At 38.7% G+C, this 20122-nt stretch overlaps 1 protein-coding gene across 1 annotated transcript in view; it reads left to right on the top strand.

The window, feature by feature from the left end:
• LOC134400046 (ubiquitin-conjugating enzyme E2 E2) overlaps positions 1-20122 on the top strand; it is a 149544-nt gene that overhangs the window by 125909 nt on the left and 3513 nt on the right. Inside the window, exons 4-5 of the mRNA XM_063128270.1 lie at positions 13194-13326; positions 17564-17711. Of these exons, the coding sequence (XP_062984340.1) occupies positions 13194-13326; positions 17564-17711 (281 nt within the window). The remainder of the gene's footprint in view (positions 1-13193; positions 13327-17563; positions 17712-20122) is intronic.

The raw sequence follows: 20122 nt of genomic DNA, 5'->3' as shown, positions 1-20122 counted from the left end.
TGTTTATGCTTCTCAAAATAGCTTCTAAGTTGTCTTGGTTTCTCTCATAATGTTCTGTTATTTAACATTACAGTGACAAGCAACTTGAAAATGACTTAGCAGATAGCTAGAAAAGCATTCTAATACAATATTAGAATGGAATATTTTTCTCAGTGGTTTCTTAAATGTTATTGTAAATTTTGCTGCTATAATTCATGTAGTACTAAAGATGTTGCCTTATATTGGTTGCAGTTCGTACTATGCAGGTCAGCAAAAGGCTTCTTGTAGTGGAGCAGCATGGATGCATTTTCTCTCCACCACATTGATAGCATCAGGCAGGCATTTCATGCAAATACCCAATTGCTTAGAGAACCTATTCATAACTTTTCTCCCATACATACTTTTTAGAAGGGGAAGAATCATGCAAATCAGGCCTCCATGCAGTCAGACATTCATGTGGACTCCTTGGCTTGCAAGTTGCCTCTGCGATGGTGGAGGGGACGGGTGCCCTGTGCTCCTACTCCACCACATGAAGACCATTACCACCCAAGTGTGTATGAAGTAGGCTCATGCAGTTGGCTGAAAATCCATTCTATAAAGGAAAGAATCCTGATGTGAAGCCTTTTAATTAGCAGTTAAATATGTTGCCACAATATGTTTCCCTGAAGGCCACTTCACACATGGCATTTCCTAATTGGATATCACCTTTATATAGGAAATAGTATATACACCCCCGCATACACACTAACACCATTATTTGTTTATCTCTATGTGGGATACCTTGAGAAACAATAGATTTCCTTTGTGCGGAGATACAACAAAACATCTGCATGTCACAGTATATGTACAGGGTGAACACAAGGTTATTGCTGGGAAGTGATATCTGTCTAGGAGATTGTGTCGCATAGTAGCTAAGAGAACAGATTACGATTCAAGAAGTTCTAATTCAAACTTCATTTTGTGCTAAATTTTACAAGAAAAGGCAGAAACAAAGTCCTGCAAAATCCCTACAAATTTCCTTCAATAAGCATTCTTTCACCATCACCAATATAGCAATTATTATATACTGTTTATGAAATTAAACTCATTATCTGAAGATAACATTTTCTTGATCCTTTAGCACAAATCCAGTCTCTGTGGACTACTGTTGTCATCCTGAATATGTTTGTTGTAATCCCTGAAGAATAATGAGGCTGCAGTAATGGTCATCTCATGCCAGAACATTTGGAACCCAATATATTCAAAATGAACTGGAGAAGCTGATTAAAAGCGAGCCATAGAAAGGCTGTTGCCAGCCTTGCTCCCAGGGGTTGTGTGAAATCAGCACCTCTTATCTTGACATGTGCTCTTCCTGATTATTTGGCTATCTGCAATTAACATATTATATTAAGAAATTTTATATGATATTTTGATTAGCTCCATGGGTTATATCCATAGGGAAGAAGCTTTGTTATTCTGACTGACTTTAGTTGAAAAGGCAGTAAATTTTTGTACAAAGTACAGTTCTGAGTAAATAAAAAACTGCAACATTGCTGTTCTACTTTCTATGAAAATTCATATCAGTTAAGGGGAAAAGGAAATATGCAATTCATTGAAGGCTACTTTCGCAATCAGTTATATGCTTTGCCAATCTTAGTACTATAGTTACACTTTCGGATTAGCACTTAGTTTTTCATCATGCATTGTCCATCCAAAATAAGCAATTTTCAGTGGGGGTGGGTCAGCTATCAGTTTAAAATATATTAATGAAACTGAAAGTACCCAACCAGATAACTCCCATACACATATCTTATGTACAGTCTTGTGTATACAGTATATGTAATACAGAACGTATAGACTAGACATAGAACCCATCTTTTCTTGATGCAAAAATGTTAATGTGATGGTGGTGTCTTGAATGCAGAATATGCACAGCCTTGTTCGGTCCTATGCCTAAATCTTTATTTATGACGGCTTTCTCCAACCTTGTGCTCTCCAGATGTTTTGGACTACAACTCCCTATGTTCCTGACCATTCAAAACATCTGGAGAGCACTAGGATGGGAAAGATGGATTGTATTAGAGCTATTATTCAAGAGTTCAAAATATTTCTGAGTGAATGAGGGTCACTGCTCACTACCAGCCCCTGTCACTAGGATTGCCAAAAATGGAGAACATGCCTCATAATGAGTAGATATTGTGAAATGCAAGGAAGATATGGAATAAACTTCTATTTGACAGTAATGGACATTGTGCTGTGTGTTCCATATTTTATGGCTCTTTCATCATACGGTGCTCCACTTAAATGTCAATGGCACCACCATTGGCTAGCATAAGTTAGGGTGTTTGTCACTGGGATGTATAACTCTTTTTTGATTCAACCAAGTTTTGCAGTGTGTACAACTTGATTTGTGTTTGCAAGTCAAGCTGCAGGCTTTTCCCTGAATGCCAGAACTTTTTTGCACATTTGTACAAATTGCTCAGAAATGTGCATAAATTGCAGAATGCCCAGAAAATTCATGAATTGGTCCATGAAATTGGGAACAAAGTTGGAGGGGGGAAACCTAGCAAAACCCTTCAAACTCAATCCCCCAAACTGATTTCTCTGACATCCTTAGCATAGCTACAGTGGCAATGATCTACAGTTTTATACATCATGGAAAGATCCTACCATTTCCCAAAAGAATGTCCATTACCCCTGTTTTGTGGTATCATCACACCCTATTTTCTGCCCTTTCACCTTCTGGCTTACTGTTGTAAAGAACTACATTTACAAGTGCCTCTTTTGATTTCTCCTCAGATAGTGTAGGAGGTTGATGAGTAGGTGAAAATGTATGTGGTTGATTAGATGCGGACAGCAGGCTGGAGGAGGGGTTGGGGGGGATGTTTCTATTCTCTTAAAACCAACCTCTTATTTTCTGTAGCAGAACTCTGAATTCTGTATTTGCTTGTGTGTATATCTTTTTAAAATAGCATTTATTAATAATATACAAAGTACATTTAGAATTGGCACGTTACAATTTGCTGCTGTGTTGAATATAGCATCACGAGTGGATATAACATAATATATAATCCAATATATCAGTTTTATAAGGTATACAGCTATAGATACCCATTTTTGACAAGACATTGCTGACATAAAATCTTACATGTTCGTACTGTATCCTCTCAGTTCTGTGTCACAGCTCTGTAAGGAATATTCTAAATATTGGAAGGATACATCTAAACTCTTCAATCAGCACTTACATGAACCATCTTATCTTTACGGTTCAGCCGTTTCCAGCTGGATCTACAACAGGCAGTATTTTCTTGCTATTGAAATTGATTAATTTAACTGAGGTTGACAGCAGCAACACACATAAGAGCTGGGACAGTTCAGTCTTAGAAGGATTAGCCTGCCCTTTCTGAAAATTGGTGTCCATCTGAATCAGTCTTTTGAAAGATAATATCATTTCAAAAGCTGAGATGATTCGTTTACTTTCACAGAGGTCTGTGGTTTATTTGCGAACACAATCGGTAACAACGGCAATATAAATCACATGAAGTATAAAATGCTTGGGCTTCAGCATATTCGGCAGATGTCCATGCAGAGAAGAGAGCAATTAAATCCTCCTGCATTATAAACCAGATAGAATTATTCTCTTGTAGAGGGCTTGCACATATGGGAATTTTCTCTGGCGAAGTCTGGTGTCTTGTCACTCCCTTGGGGGTTGTGAGTGTATGAATTGCTTAATAATTGTGAAAAGGCACAAAAGAAGAAAATGAACCATTATTAATATGTAAGCGAAAATGATTTAAGCTAGTGATTGCTGTTTTTGGATGGAGCCTATCAGTTGGATCCAGATGTAGTCATACTTAGAGTAGACAAATTGAAATCAATGGGACTGAAGTTAATCGTGACTAAATTTCTTTCTATCCCTAGATATTTTGATTTCTTCTCTAAAAGCTTCAAAATGCGTGTGTTCTGTTCAGTTTTACTCCTGTGCAGGTTTACTGTTATGCTTTTTTTACTCAGAATAAGTCCAACTTAATTAAATGGGATTTATTACCAAGTAAATATCCAAAGCATTGCAGTTCTAGTGTTCTGTTATGTTCTTCATAAATATACTAGTATTGATGTATATTACTATATTAGTTAAATACATTTAATATAATCAGTGACGAGGAGAGCAATATTACGACCCCTAGACAGAAAGCATCATCACATGGGGAGGAAATCGTGTTTCCTTACCGTTGCTTCTCTGCCTATGTGTTTGTCCCTCATTACTTCCTCATTCTCAAGGAAGAGGAAAGAAGATGTGAACAATGTGCACGTGGCCTATTCAGTGGGCAGTTTTGATCACGCTGCTTCTCCTGCACACAGCAGGAGATAGCAGCAAGTTCTGCCTCAAAAAATTAGTCAGACTTACTGTGTGTGTGTGTCACCTGAAGAAGGCTAGAAGGAGCGGGAGGTGCACAGGAGGCAGACAACATTGTGAGAGGGCCCCGCAAAAATCCGTGATTGCCCAGTAACAAGCATGCAATAAAAAGCTCATCTGATGGAGCTCAGAGTCTGGGAAGGGTTTGAATTCCTGGATCTGAGGTCAGAGAAAGGGCAGCCAACACAGGGCATGTCTACACCAGCCCTGTATCCCAGGGTAGTCCCTGGATCATCCCTGTGTGTCCAACTTACGCACAGGGGACTCCGGGGGCAACCCAGGAAGAGCAGGGACTTTCCCTGGGATATTTGGGACCACAGAAAACCTGAGTTTTCCACAGTCCCAGGACCATCCTGAGGAGCATGGGCTGTGTGGCCGTTGCTCCTGGGCTGTCCCTTCCTCCCCATGAGTAGTGGGGCTCCTAAAATGGGCATGGAGCTGTGCAGAGGCAGTCCGTGCCCATCAGGGGTGGGGAGTGGGTTCGGTTTTGTCTTCTTCTTTAAACTCACCACTTCTCCCGTTTTTTTTGTTTTTTTTTAATAGCGGCCGCAACGTCCCTCTTTCCTTTGGGACATTGCACGGCCGTCAAGATGCAGAGGGAAGATCGCAGAAGCAGGAAAGTCAGCGATCCTCCCCCCTCCCTCTACACCCTTAAGGTGTAGACATGCCCAGAGAGAAGCATGCCAGTTTACAAGGAATCCTCCAGCCTCCCCAGCTTGCTTCTCTCCCCTTCCCTGACACCTCAGCTATCTGCACCTTCCCTATCTGTAATCTCTTCATTTCTGCACCTTCCCTGCCCAGAATCTCTTCATTGCCCCCTACCCTGAATTTCATTTTCACACACACACACACTCATCTGGAATCTCTTCATTTTGCCACCCTTCCCACCACCAGGAATCTCTCCACTTTTACACCCAAACCCATCCACCCACCCATATGGTAGCTCTACCTTCATCCTGGCCCCGCCTGAAACGCCTCCATTTTCATCCCTCTGCCACCTGGAACCTCTCTCTTTTTTTGCCCTTCTCCCCTAAATTTTGTCCATTTCCCCCCTCGCTTACCCATAATCTTTCTGTTCCCCTGTGTGTACTTTCCCCAGCCCTTAAGTATAATTTCTTCCCACTACGTACCTCACCTCCACATCGCTGAAGCCCTAAGGAAAAAGCAGGATGTTAGTAGAACGTGCAAGGGGGGGCTTGGTGTGAGCCACCAGTGGGTCTTGACACATGCCAGTGGACATCACATTGCCAACCCCCTGGGGTTGATAGGCAATGACTCTTCAGGTTCTTAGAAAGAAGTCTTCTGCAACCCTACCTGGAAGGATTGAAGATGGGATCTTTTGCAAGTGAAAACATGTGCTCTACTACTGTGCTACGGGCTGTCCTATGCCTCAAAACTATGGTGGCCTATTTATTCAAGTATGAAAATAAATTCACATTTATGTGTATTGCAAAGTAAACTTGGAAAGTATTAATCAATACAGTGCTACCAGATTCAGTCTTCTTACTTAAATTCATAATGGCAGGCAGAGCCCCTGAACTGAGATTATCTTAATCTGAAAGCCTACTTTATTTACCAATAAAACTAAATGCTGCTTTTCACCATGTGGTTTCAGAGTGTTTGACAGTAACATAAAAAATATAATGTAAAATAAAGCAAAATACCAAAAAAACAGCAGCAGCAAAGCTAAAACATATGCACTAGCATATGAAGAAAGGAATGTTTTAACAAGCTTATGGAATGTAAGAAGGAATGTACTAACCCTAAGCGCACAGCCCAAAGGCATTCCGTAGTTCTGGAGTAAGGATCAAGAAGATCCTGCTTTTTTTAGAAATATGAGGGAACTCTTCAGCAGTTCTTAAATTATGGGAATGTTCAAATGAGAATGTATTCAACCTAACATACCCATAACCCACAACATTTGGGATTTTACAGTTCAAAGTTAAAACTTTTAATTAAACCCTGAAACGTCCTGGTAATTAATGTAGCTGTTTCTATCCAGGTGTAATACTACACAGCAGGGTGGATAAAAATCAATGTTGTTGTTTTTTAAAAAAATTAAAAAATCTGATTTTTTTAAAATTTAAATTGGAATTTTTTTATTTAAATCAGAATTTTTTAATAAAATGCTTTTTGAGGGAAAAAACTAGCTGAAGATAGTTTTCTATTTAAGATACATTATAGTCCAAAGGTTATTCATCATGAAATAAGGATTAGTTTTTAATTATGTAGCATGAGGCTGTATATTCATGCAATGTTTAAATTTTTTGGTAAATGAATTCCATTAATCCATTCACAATGTCATGCTCTTCCAGAGGTTTCTGTAAGATTATTGGCCAATTTTTCTATCTAGGAGATATTATCACAGATGCTTGGTTTTACAGTTCTTAAAACTGTGAATTTGTGTCTGCAGAGATCACAATCCCATTGTTCCTTTGCAAATCTATGTACACAGAATCAACCCCCTATTATTATTATTATTATTTATTTATACCAACTTTTTGTAGGCTTCATTATGAATGTTTGATGAACATCTTGTAAATGTTATCTATATGCCTGTCTTTTGTACATTTGTGATATCTTTTGAATTATTCGTCTATAAAACTTTCTTAGTACCTTTGTGGTTGAGTGTTATCACTCCTATTGTACTATTGATAGCATTTTGTGCCAGTTGCAATGTCCAGACCATCTTCATGCACAGTCCCCACACAGACTGCATTCCAATATTCTAGATCATTAAATAATGAATGACAGTGATCATCATGTCTATTTATTGCCCCACCTTTCCCTCAAGATAGCTAATACAACTAAAAATGGGCAAGGTGTTGGAGCATGTGGTGGCCTCCCAACTCCAGGGATTCCTGGATGAGACAGGTTATCTAGATCCATTTCAATCTGGCTTCAGGTCTGGTTATGGGACAGAAACAGCTTTGGTCGCCTTGGTGGATGATCTTCGTCAGGAACTGGACAGGGGGAGTGTGCCCCTGCTGGTTCTACTGGACCTCTCAGCGGCGTTCAATACCATTGACCATGGTATCCTTCTGTGCCGCCTTGCTGGGATGGGACTTGGAGGCACTGTTTTACAGTGGCTCCATTCCTTCCTGGATGGGCAGACCCAGAAGGTGGTACTGGGGGACTCCTGTTTGACTCCTTGGCCGTTGGCCCGTGGAGTCACTCAGGGCTCTGTTTTGTCCCCCATGCTATTTAACATATACATGAAACTGTTGGGAGAGGTTTTCCGGAGTTGTGGGGTGCAGTTCCACCAGTATGCTGATGACACTCAACTCTACTACTTTCCACCGAATTCCAAGGAAGCTGTTTCAGTGCTAAACCAGTATCTGTCAGCAGTAATGGACTGGATGTGGGCAAACAAATTGAAGCTTAATCCAGACAAGACAGAGGTGCTCCTGGTCAGTCAAAAAGGCATACCAGGGAATAGGGATTCAGCTTGTGCTGGATGGGGTTACACTCCCCCTGAAGACACAGGTCCGCAGCTTGGGTGTACTTCTGGATTCAGCCCTGAGCCTGGATGCCGAGGTTTCGGCGGTGGCCAGGAGTGCATTTGCACAGTTAAAGCTAGTGTGCCAGCTGCACCCGTTCCTAGAGATGTCGGACCTGGCCACGGTGACACATGCCTTAGTTACATCCCAATTAGATTACTGTAACGCGGTCTACATGGGGCTGCCTTTAAAGAGTGTTCGGAAACTCCAGCTGGTCCAAAGAGCTGCAGCCAGATTGTTGACTGGGGCTGGTTACAGGGAGCTTACAACTCCCCTGTTAAAACAGCTGCACTGGCTTCCAGTCTGTATCTGGGCACAAAGTGCTGGTTATGATATGGCTCAGGTCCAGGTTATTTGAAAGACTGTATTCTCTCTTATGAGTCTGCCCGTGCTTTGAGATCTTCTGGAGAAACCCTTCTTTCAATCCCACCATCTTCACAGGCGCGCTTGGTTGGAACATGGGTGAGGGCCTTCTCGGTGGCTGCTCCAGTGCTTTGGAACTGCAAAGATAGAAGACAACAGAGGAAACCAATGTGGCTCCACAAAAAGCTTAGAGATGACCTGAAAACAAAAAGGGATACATATAGGAAGTGGAAGGAAGGCCAGGCTACAAAAGAAGAGTACAGACAAGTGGCGCAGAAGTGCTGAAATGGCGTCAGGAAGGCTAAAGCTCAGAATGAGCTGAGATTAGCGAGGGATGCTAAAAGCAATAAAAAGGCTTTCTTCAGATATGTGAGTAGTAAAAGACAGAGGAAAGAAATGGTGGTTCAACTGCTTAATGAGGATGGCAAATTGATAACAGATGACAAAGAAAAGGCTGAAGTGCTCAATTCCTACTTTGCCTCAGTCTTCTCCCAAAAGCAGGTCTATGACCCCCCTGGAAAAAGTGAAGCAGAAGTTGAGGGGGCAGGATTACAGTTTGAGATTGATAAACAAATGGTCAAAGAACACCTAATTTCCTTGAAAGAGTTCAAATCCCCAGGGCCCGATGAACTGCATCCTAGAGTAATGAAGGAGCTAGCAGAAGAACTCTCAGAACCTTTGTCTATTATCTTTGCAAAATCATGGAAGACGGGTGAGGTGCCGGATGACTGGAGGAGGGCTAACGTTGTCCCTATCTTCAAAAAGGGCAAAAAGGAGGAACCTGGGAACTACAGACCAGTCAGTCTGACATCCATCCCTGGGAAAATTCTGGAGCAGATTATAAAGAAGTCAATCTGTAAACACCTTGAAATCAATGCGGTGATCACTAGAAGCCAACATGGATTTGTCAAGAACAAGTCCTGTCAGACAAATTTGATCTCATTTTTTGATAAGGTAACCTCCCTTGTGGACCATGGGAATGCTGTGGACGTCATATATCTTGACTTCAGCAAAGCTTTTGACAAAGTGCCCCATGATATTCTGATTAACAAACTAGCTAAAAGTGGGCTAGATGGAACAACTATTAGGTGGATTCACAGTTGGCTACAGAATCGGACTCAAAGAGTACTTATCAATGGAACCTTCTCAAACTGGGGAGAGGCAACGAGTGGGGTACCGCAGGGCTCAGTCCTGGGCCCAGAGCTCTTCAACATTTTTATTAATGATTTGGACGAGGAGGTGCAGGGAACGCTGATCAAATTTGCAGATGACACAAAATTGGGTGGGATAGCTAATACCCTGGAAGACAGAAACAAACTTCAAAGTGATCTTGATAGGCTGGAGTGCTGGGCTGAAAACCACAGGATGAAATTTTATAGGGATAAATGCCAAGTTCTACATTTAGGAAATAGAAACCAAAGGCACAGTTACAAGATGGGGGATACTTGGCTCAGCAATACTACAAATGAGAAGGATCTTGGAATTGTTGTAGATTGCAAGCTGAATATGAGCCAACAGTGCGATATGGCTGCAAGAAAGGCAAATGCTATTTTGGGCTGCATTAATAGAAGTATAGCTTCCAAATCACGTGAGGTACTGGCTCCTTTCTATTCGGCCCTGGTTAGGCCTCATCTAGAGTATTACTTCCAGTACTGGGCTCCACAATTCAAGAAGGACGCAGACAAGCTGGAGCGTGTTCAGAGGAGGGCAACCAGGATGGTCAGGGGTCTGGAAACAAAGCCCTATGAAGAGAGACTGAAAGAACTGGGCATGTTTAGCCTGGAGAAGAGAAGATTGAGGGGAGACATGATAGCACTCTTCAAATACTTAAAAGGTTGTCACACAGAGGAGGGCCAGGATCTCTTCTCGATCCTCCCAGAGTACAGGACACGGAATAATGGGCTCAAGTTAAAGGAAGCCAGATTCCAGCTGGACATCAGGAAAAACTTCCTGACTGTTATAGCAGTACGACATTGGAATCAGTTACCTAGGGAGGTTGTGGCCTCTCCCACACTAGAGGCATTCAAGAGGCAGCTGGACAACCATCTGTCAGGAATGCTTTAGGGTGGATTCCTGCATTGCGCAGGGGGTTGGACTCGATGGCCTTGTAGGCCCCTTCCAACTCTGCTATTCTATGATTCTGTGATTCTATGAACTCTCTTCGCAGGAAAGCTAGACTGGATCCCTCCTTGATGGGTTTTCGGAAGCAGGCTAAAACCTGTTTGTTACTGCAGGCCTTTGGAGAATACTCTGGTCCTCCATCTATGTTAATGACTTATAATTTTGTGTATTTTAAACGCTTATAAATTTTTTAAAAAAATAATAATTGGGACATTTCTTTTCCTAGGTTTTACAATGTATGTTTTAAACTTTGTAAGGCAGCCTTGAGGCCCAGTATTGGGCAAAAGGCGGGATACAAATAAATATAATAATAATAATAACATTTGTTACTTCATTTTGAGTTTCTCTTTCAGATGAATAGGTAGTTTCCCAATAACTGCATGTTTTGAAAATTAAATGAAAACTTTAGGCTAATAAAGAGTACAATTAGCAGCCTTTTTGCTTAGTTCAGTAACAAATGAAACATTTCCATTTATTATTTTATTTACATGAAATAATTTATTTGTATGCCACTCTTCAATAACATTCTAAAGTTTGGAATTTCCATAGACAGTAGAGGTGTTTTTTAATTATTAATTTTGTGGTTTATTTCTTACAGCAGCCTCAGCTGTGCTTTATTATCCAAAGGTTAATACAAACTGTGAATTGGGTAAATTAAATTCATTTTGCAGATAGTGACTTGATATAGATATTGTGGGATGCAGATGAGTGACAGTGCTGTTGCTGCTTCAATTATCTAAAAAGACCAGCTATTTCTTTATAATAAATAACTTATTTTCTAATCTTCACTTAAAGGATGTTATGATGTAATAGGCTCACTTTCCTGCTTTATAAAGGAACTATGTCAGTTTGAAATCTATGAAACATTATCAACTATTACAGAAAATTAATGTAGATACCGTGACTAATGAACTGATACACTGCTTTAAACAGTACTCATAATTCAGTTATGTGCAAGGAATCACACACACTTTGATTTTATTGAAGGGCGCCTAAGGAATTACAGGTAAAAGAGGGTTTTATTAACTTTCAGTGAACAAAATGAATTGTTAAGCATTGAACACAACATGATGCAGTGTGATAATTGCATGCCTTGGGTATATTACAAGGTATGGAACATAGCCAAAAGCCTTCATCTGTTCTAGATATAGTTATTTTTTACACCCTGCTTAAGTACTTTATTGCAATTGTAGGAAAGACTGTTTTATAAGTAATGCCCTGAAAATGTATTGTGTCACATTGCTGTTTTTTTTTCTCAAATCCAATATTATTTCTTTCTGCCGAAATATAGTGAACAGTGCTTCACAACATAGAGCCACAGCTACCATTAGTCTAACTGACAAAGATATCTGATATTGTTAATTTATTTTGGTGGACTACAAACCTAGAGGCATGTTGTAAATCCTTCAAATGCAAGAAGAGCTTTCTTGTGTTATACAGAGACAAAGTTAAACAATAATTTAGGCATAAATATTTTATTCATATCATTTCTGAATGAAGGTAATTAACAGAGAGTCAAATAAGAATAAATGTTTGCATGGTGTTTATTGTAGCAAAAAACAAACAAACAAAACCCTGCCACTAATGATATAAGTGGAATATAAATATGATCTGTAGCTTCTAGTCTACCTAAGGAGAGGACAAAAATGGTCACATATGGCAAAAGAATAGAAGTGGGCCCTATGTTGCCGTTTGGAAGTAAGGCTGGGTCCTAGCTCTGTTAATGTACAGAATCTGCTAATGTACACAATCCCAAAGTATATAGATTTCAGAATGACAGCCTTATCTAAATATTGGGTAGCATAAAAAAGTTATCCTTAGAAAGGTCACATGGGATTTTATAAGAATAGGTATAGCTATGACTGGCCACTTATGAGCAGTGAGGGCAACATCAGAAATATTTTATGAAGTAACTTGTCTGTAGGGAATATACAACCTATATTTTGATATTTTTTTCTTTTTGGGGATACCATTGTTATTATAAATAAAGTTTCATAATTACTGTAGAAAATGCAAATAACAGTTTTTAAAGCTATATATTTTGATTCATAGGGCTATGGTTTTCATATTTTAGCTTATTAGCAAATTATGTTCTTTCTTAAATTATTGTCCTCAAATATAAAAATGGGGTGGGGGGAGTATTTGGACATTGAAATTATCACATGACAAGGAGAAAAATAATTGGTTCTTTTCTAAACTTCCTTGTTTTCTTCTTTTACTTGTTTTAACTTTCAACCCATCCACATCGGTCTTGTTAAGCATGAATGATAGATAAAAGTCAAGATAATTAGGATTCTTACAAGACGTCACATGACAAGTTGTGTGTGGCCCACAAGTTTGGATTATCCACCTGTGCTTATATGCTGTGTACATTACAAACATATTTCATAATTTAACTGGTACAGTGTGTATGAGAGAGAGAGAGATCATTTTTAACACCTTGTGTTAGGCCTTGCTTTTCAATATCTTGTTGTAATAATTGTGGAATAAAGCAGCCTTCTGTTCTTGGAATAACTTTGATGTCTAGAAATAATGTTATTTGTCATGGTGCATGAAAACGGTGGTTTAGCCTACAAAATAATGTTGTTACAATGCCATCTATTGATAACGTGAATGTCAAGGTAAATTAATACAAAGCGTCTTAACAACAGTATCTTCAAAAACTAGTTTTGAGTTAAGAAACAGTAAATTACCTCAGATACATGGTAAACTGGAAATGGGTTCAAGAATGTGATTTATTTTCTCTTCTAATATATTTTGAAAACCATAATTATCAGAAATGTAACTACAGTTGCTTTTTGCTGTTACTAAATATGTTGTACTTTATATTACAGTGCAGGACCCAAGGGAGACAACATTTATGAATGGAGATCAACTATACTTGGGCCTCCAGGTTCTGTGTATGAGGGAGGAGTTTTTTTCCTTGATATTACCTTCTCGCCAGACTATCCCTTTAAACCACCTAAGGTAAGGGGGAAAGTAAAATGAATAATATATTTGTTTGGACTTTATAAAGCGTGACTAGCTTAGTCTGGATTACACACACACAAAGTTGTACCGAATAATCTCCTTAGTAGTTTTAGTGCTATTGACACACACTGGTATTTTATTATATAGAAAACCAAATGTGCAAAATACATAGGAAGCTGTGTGGCTGCTTCTAAGATTACCAAGAAATAATATTAAATATGAGCATTTTGATCTGATGTTTAATAGTTGATGTCAAGGACCCAGAGGGTAATCTTATCAATCAGAATTAACAAATTATAGTTTTAGTGGGATATTGAGGAATGAAGATTTATACTTTGTGAGGAGCTGCTATACCTTTCACATCTGAAGGAACCAAAAGTCCAGTTATATTAGTTGGAATGTGTATCCGGAATAAGACCTCTTTCTGGTGTGGTGCACTTGTGTGTATTACACAATATGTAGTACTCCAAAATAGATATAACCCTTGAGTCATCAGCTATAAATGTCATGTGTGCCTATTTCAAACATCATTCAAACCATGAAGCGGGGAGGGAATTTAAATGCATGAGGAGAGTTGGGGGAGGGAACATATGATCATGAAGCCCATTTATGATGACCAAACCAAGGATTTGCTAATATATCTGACCCAGGCCATAGTCTTTGCTGAATTCAGCCAACTAAACATTTACATTAATCATGAAAACTACAACATACAACATCACCCACTGGAATACATTTTTGTGATATCCTAATTAGGCACCTTCTTTGAAAGTATTTCAAATTCCTCAAGTCTACAAAAATCAAGCTGAGGATCGCTGCCTAATCTTTTATTCTGCTTGTTTTGTGTAATTTAATTGTTATTTTATTTGTTGTAAGCTATCTCAAAGTGTTTGAGAGGAAGGATAGGCAGATATTGAATATATCTCTTATTTGTGGGGGAAATGGTTATCTCTGAATTCAGATCCATGGATCATAGAATAGTAGAGTTGGAAGGGGCCTAAAAGCCATCGAGTCCAACCCCTGCTCATGATCATTATTCTATAACAAATATAAAATAGCTATGAAAGATGTATATTTGTGTTGTTGTTGTTGTTATTATTTTTATTAAGAAAATAATATTTTCTTCAATCAGTCATTCCTGTTTTGTGAAAGAAGTATTGCAGTTTTCAAGAGAAATGCAAGACAATAGTTTGTTGTGACTGCTTTGTTATGATACCAGAAATCATTGTAAAATATTTGTATGTGTAAGATGCTCTAGGATGTCAGGTGGTCATACTTGATATATTATTAAAAGGCTAGAAAACTTGACAAGAGACATCATTATGTATAGAGAATTAATGAGGAAGAGCTACATTGGGGAGCTGATAGCAGAATTTGCTGACATTTGCTTCTTTTGTAGGTTGCCATCTTTCTCATAATGTGCATATTTCATGCCAGTTGTCTTCACTAAACATGTACATAAACATCCTGAATCATAAATTCATGCATAAAGAATATTTTCAGTATTGCGTGTTCCCTGTACCTCCAGACACACAATAAAATCCTCATTGAGGAACGTTTAATTGTTCCACTTTAAACCTCTTTCCTGTGTTTTAAAAACTGCCACTGGCCATGGAAAACCTATGAAGTAGAGCTATGTAATTAAGAGTGCAATCCTATGCATATTTAGACAGAAAAAAAGTCTTACAACTCCCAGCATTCCCCAGCCAGCATGGGGAAGTTGTAAGACTTCCTTCTTTCTAAGGATGCGTTGGATTGCACCCTGAAAAGCTAAACTGCATTCTTGTGCTTTATTAAATTAGCAGGAGACCTTTTTTGATTGATAACTATTGTTCAGTTTAGGCATTTGCCCTGAGCATGGGGAACATAGCTGCTTTTTATCCTGTGTTACTGCAAGTTAATACCCTGCCTTCTATTTTTCTAAGTTTCTATTTTTTATGCAGCTATGATCCATAGAGACAAAAATAGAGCAGCATACCTATTGTCTAGGAAAAAAGGTCTTTCTAGTCCATTTTGAAAGTTTGGGGGAGGGAGACAGAAGTGATAGCTTATAGAAAACAATGGAGAAATCCAATATTTTAGCATACCTGTGATTGAGCAGTAGGGTGTTGACCCTGAAAATAAAGGTACAAGCAAAGACTTTTCATGTTCTTTATAACTCAGATCTTATTTTATAAAAGGGAAATGTGGAGAGGGGATAAGTTGCAAACATTATAAAAATTTACTCTGCCAATGAAAATATAAATAAAGTCCATTGCTATTATCTCCACATTACACATTGAAGCTCAGGAACTTCACAGTGCAATGCAGTGTAGTTCTCCAGTCTTCTGGAATTTGTTTTTGGGAGGAACGTCATGAATTTGATTGCAGCAGTAGTGCTGAGACAGTGCTTGGGTGCGCAGAGTGGTTAGTTGCTCTCTCAACATCCTGATCAGCCAGATAAAAGGAAATTGATGGGCAGTAAAACAGAGGAATTTTAGTCCCTCTCCTTCAGTTTAACTTTTTTAAAAAAAAAATCTAAAGTAGTATGTAGATATTCTTGAGAGTGTTCTCCAAGAAACAGAATCAAAAAGCTGGAGGATTATGCAAGGACAAGGACAATCACTTTTAAGAACAATATGGTGGGTAAAGACCTCTGCTGCTTGATGCGAGGAAGGGAAATTACTAAAGAATATGTCAGCTATGCTCTCAAAAGTCACTTTCTTGAGGTGAAGCGGTTTATGGTGCTTTTGTGAGGAAGAGATACAAGAGGTTGGAGTTTTCCTCCCCTCCCCCAATGCATTTCTTTGTATAAGAACTCTTAATAAAATCCAGTTTGGATCTGGCAACCCTTCAATATAGGGGAGGAAGCTACAGTTCAAAAATCACAAGCCAAAAATACCCTTCCATGTGTGCAACTGTTTGGGTTTTTATGCATCAGTGCCATAGTGACAAGAGCTTGCACTACAAAATAGAAACATTGCACAATTTATTAAATAGAAAAAAATAGTTACAATGCAGTCATCTGGACTCCTACTTGGGACAGGCAAGTATACTTATCTCATATTTCAGCCATTTGCCATATGCATATACCTGTTCCAATGTTACAACCGCGTGTGGATATCCAGTGGTCTTGGAGGTGGAACAGGCTCACTCAGTGGGTGAGAAAGTACAATCTCACTCCCCCATTAAGCATAGGAGAGAGATCAGGGGAGAGTACAATCTGAACTAGACCGTTATATCTGTAATTATCTTGATGCTTCTGCATCAAGATAATTATTTTTCAATTTAAGTTTAAACTATTTATTAAAATCGCTTGATATATCTCTTGTTACTCTAAGTAACCAGAGAACTGCAAAAATATTACTATGAAGTCACCCCTAATTCATAATTAAATGACAGATAAATCTGTCATTGTAAATCTCACTGCTTTCAATTGAGTTGAATATTCTTCAGGTAAGGCTTGGATGTGCACATGGAGTCATTTAGAGTGAAACATATAAAGACTGTGTCTGTTTTTAAACATGTAAGATTTATATTTTGAAATCATCTGGGTTTTCCCCAAAATTGAAGGAAAAACGTGTTTTTTAAACCTTGAGACTTGAGAGCCGATACATATTGGATACTCAATACCAGCATTACTACTTTGTGCTTTTAAAAACCTACTGTGTCAAATCCCATTTCAAGACCTTTGTGTTTCTTGCAGACAGAGGTCTAAGATTAGATATCTCTTAATTCTTTATAGAGAATGTCTAGGTCTGAGGATCAGTCAGGAGGTACTGGCCTGTACTATACAACATGTCATGTAAGATCATAAAGGTCACTTGGTGTCTGGAATATGTAGTTTATTTCATTCCCCCTCCCCCTGGTTTTTCATGTTCCTCTCTTCTCCCGTAAACAACCAGCCAACATTCTGTGCCCAATCAGCATGCTCTGTCCTGATTGGGCTGCTTTGGGTTTCCCCTCCGTCGGAGGTCCCTGAGGTTTGCTTTTGTTTGTTTTGTTTTTACTTCTGCAAGCCTTGGAGGTTCCCCAAGCCTGCTGATATCTCTCTGATTTTATTTTAATTTTTTTATTTTATTTATTACGTTTTTATACTGCCCAATAGCCTGATGTGGGTGGGTGGTGCCCTTTTGGCTACATAAGCAACAGTACTCACAACCTAAACATCAGAAATGGAGGGAGAGATGATTATGCACATGGATTATAATTAAGAACATGCATAGCTTGTACTAAGTCACTTATTTGTTTGCAGGTTACATTTCGGACAAGAATTTATCACTGTAATATTAACAGCCAAGGAGTGATTTGCTTGGATATTTTAAAAGACAACTGGAGTCCAGCATTAACCATATCTAAAGTTCTACTTTCCATCTGTTCACTTCTTACAGACTGCAACCCTGGTAAGACAAATAGGATTTATTGCATATTGGTATTTATTGGTATATAGATTTAACTTAGCTGTCAGGGTCTTCTTTGTTTCTAAAGATTTTTTAAAGCAGTAACAAATAAACCTCTGCTCACCCTAGCTTACTACAAGAAATACCATTTCAGGATAACTCTTTATGGTATGTTAACCTCTGTGGGATTACAAGTCTTTGCATTTTAACTGTAGTTAACATCAAAGAGTTTAATAAATCCTTCATAAACTGCTGGTGGTATGGCTGGATGATGATAAAATAGACTTAAATTGCCCGTTACCTTTGAAAAGCTATATATATTAACTGAGATTAGCATATGGTACACCAAAAGTACTTTTATTACAGGTAATGGATGAAATTTAAGATAAGTAGATTGATAGGGTTGTCTGGCATGCAGAAATTAAGCAAGTGTAGGTCTCCTCTCCCGAAGGTAGCTCTGTTAGTCTGTTGAAGTAACACACACACACACACACACACACACACACACCCAAAAAAGTGTGGTACCTTAAAGACTAGCAAATTTATTATGGCATAAGCATTTGTGGACTAGAGCCTAGTTCACCAGATGTATTAATGTTATACTACATTACACATAGGGGGAATGGATAAACAGTGAAGTCAGGAGGCAATGAAATAGGGAAAATACAGACATTGCATCCTCCTTGCATGAGCACTTCTTCATAAGTTATTTCCTAGTTTGTGGCAAGCCATAATTTCTCAATGCATCCCATTGATCAAACTGTGGTTTGTGCTTGCCCTGCAAACCAAGATTGATCCTGGTTTGCAGAGCAAATGCTAACCACAGTTTGCCAGTTCAAATAAAATATCAATCTATGGTTTGCTGCAATTCAAGAATTAACTAATTACTGGAATGTGCAAGGAAGGGAGGTGTGTGAACTTTTCTTTCAAAAAAAGCAAAACAGATTCATATAGGCGCATTTATGCAGGTTGCCATGATGGAGATTTTGTATTTCTTTTTCTGACACTGTTATCTCCTGGATTTCATCCCATTTCTTTTAGACCCAGTACAGTAATGGCACAATTTTAACAAATTGTCAGATAGTCGTGCTTTGTAATCTGATTTTAGATATGGTGAAGCAAATTGACTACTTTTCTTTCAGTGAGGGAATTGCTTTTAAGATGTGCCACTACACATCTCAGAGAAATGCATACACACACACACACACACACTTCTGTTCTCTGTCAGCTGGAAGCAATTTTCAATGCACTCCATCTTTTCTTCATCTTAGGCTACCTCAGACCACTTTAAAGACAGAAACCTGGCAGGGGCCCTATGTTGATAAGCAGCCTTGTACTCGTCATTCACCACTCATCTAATGGGCAGAAGCAGATCAGGTCAAATGGAAAGGCAACAGTGAGTTGCTCCACAAAAATACAAATGCAAAATGTGCAGATTTTCCCCTGTGAAGAGAAAAATTAAGTATCAGTTACCCGGTAGGCTTAGATTTATGCAAATCTTCATTAGAACAACAAATAGTAATAAGAATGGCAGCTAATTAACCCCCAGCCATACACAGTGATTAAACTGAGTTTGATGCACAGCTGCAGCTTCATTGGCAAGCACTGCTATTCTTTTCAAGCAAGCCAAGGAAATGAAAAGAGGAATTTGCCCCTGAAGCTTCTGACAGTCACACAGTAATATACAAAAGATGTTGAGAGGAAGCTCTTCTCTCTGTTTTTACCTCACAGCCCTTTTGTTTCTGTTCAACCAAGGCGTGCACTTGGTTGTCCCTTTTAAACAACTGGTGTGAATATTGGCTTGTAAACTCGCCTAAGCTCTTCCTGTCTGTTACTTGTGCATTCTTTTGGCATCATGAGGCAGCAAATTGGGTTAAAAGGTATCTGGTTTTTGTTAACATCTGGATGAATCTATTGCTATGACAGGGAAGGAGGGAAATGTACTCATGAATTATGATACTTCGAGGGAAGAAATAAACGAAAGAGTTTAAATAGAAATAGAGAAAAAGAAATAATAAGATGATAGCATTACTGAAGTATTTTTATTATATTTATTTATTTATTCATTCAATTTATGCGTCGTTATCTAGCCAAAGGGTCTTAGGGTGACATATGTAATAAAAACAAATACAATGATAAAACACCTTAAAATAATTTTAAAACATTTTTAAAGCAGCGGAAGAGATAAATATGCAAGCAGCATAAGTGCCAAACTACATGTTACATTTCTCTCACATTGGATCATCCCCTTGCACTCTTTCTCTCATCCTGGATCACCACTCATAGACATGCAAGTATGCGCTCACACACATATGTCCCCAGCCATGTTTCCCGTCCATTTTCAGACATACACAGTTTGAGTCCATGTAAACAACATAACTTCATAGGCAAAAGTTACCCATCAATTCCAAAAT

The sequence above is a fragment of the Elgaria multicarinata genome, chromosome 1, assembly GCF_023053635.1.
Source record: "Elgaria multicarinata webbii isolate HBS135686 ecotype San Diego chromosome 1, rElgMul1.1.pri, whole genome shotgun sequence".
Classification (NCBI taxonomy): Eukaryota; Metazoa; Chordata; class Lepidosauria; order Squamata; family Anguidae; genus Elgaria; species Elgaria multicarinata.
This window is presented reverse-complemented; position numbering and strand designations above follow the sequence as displayed.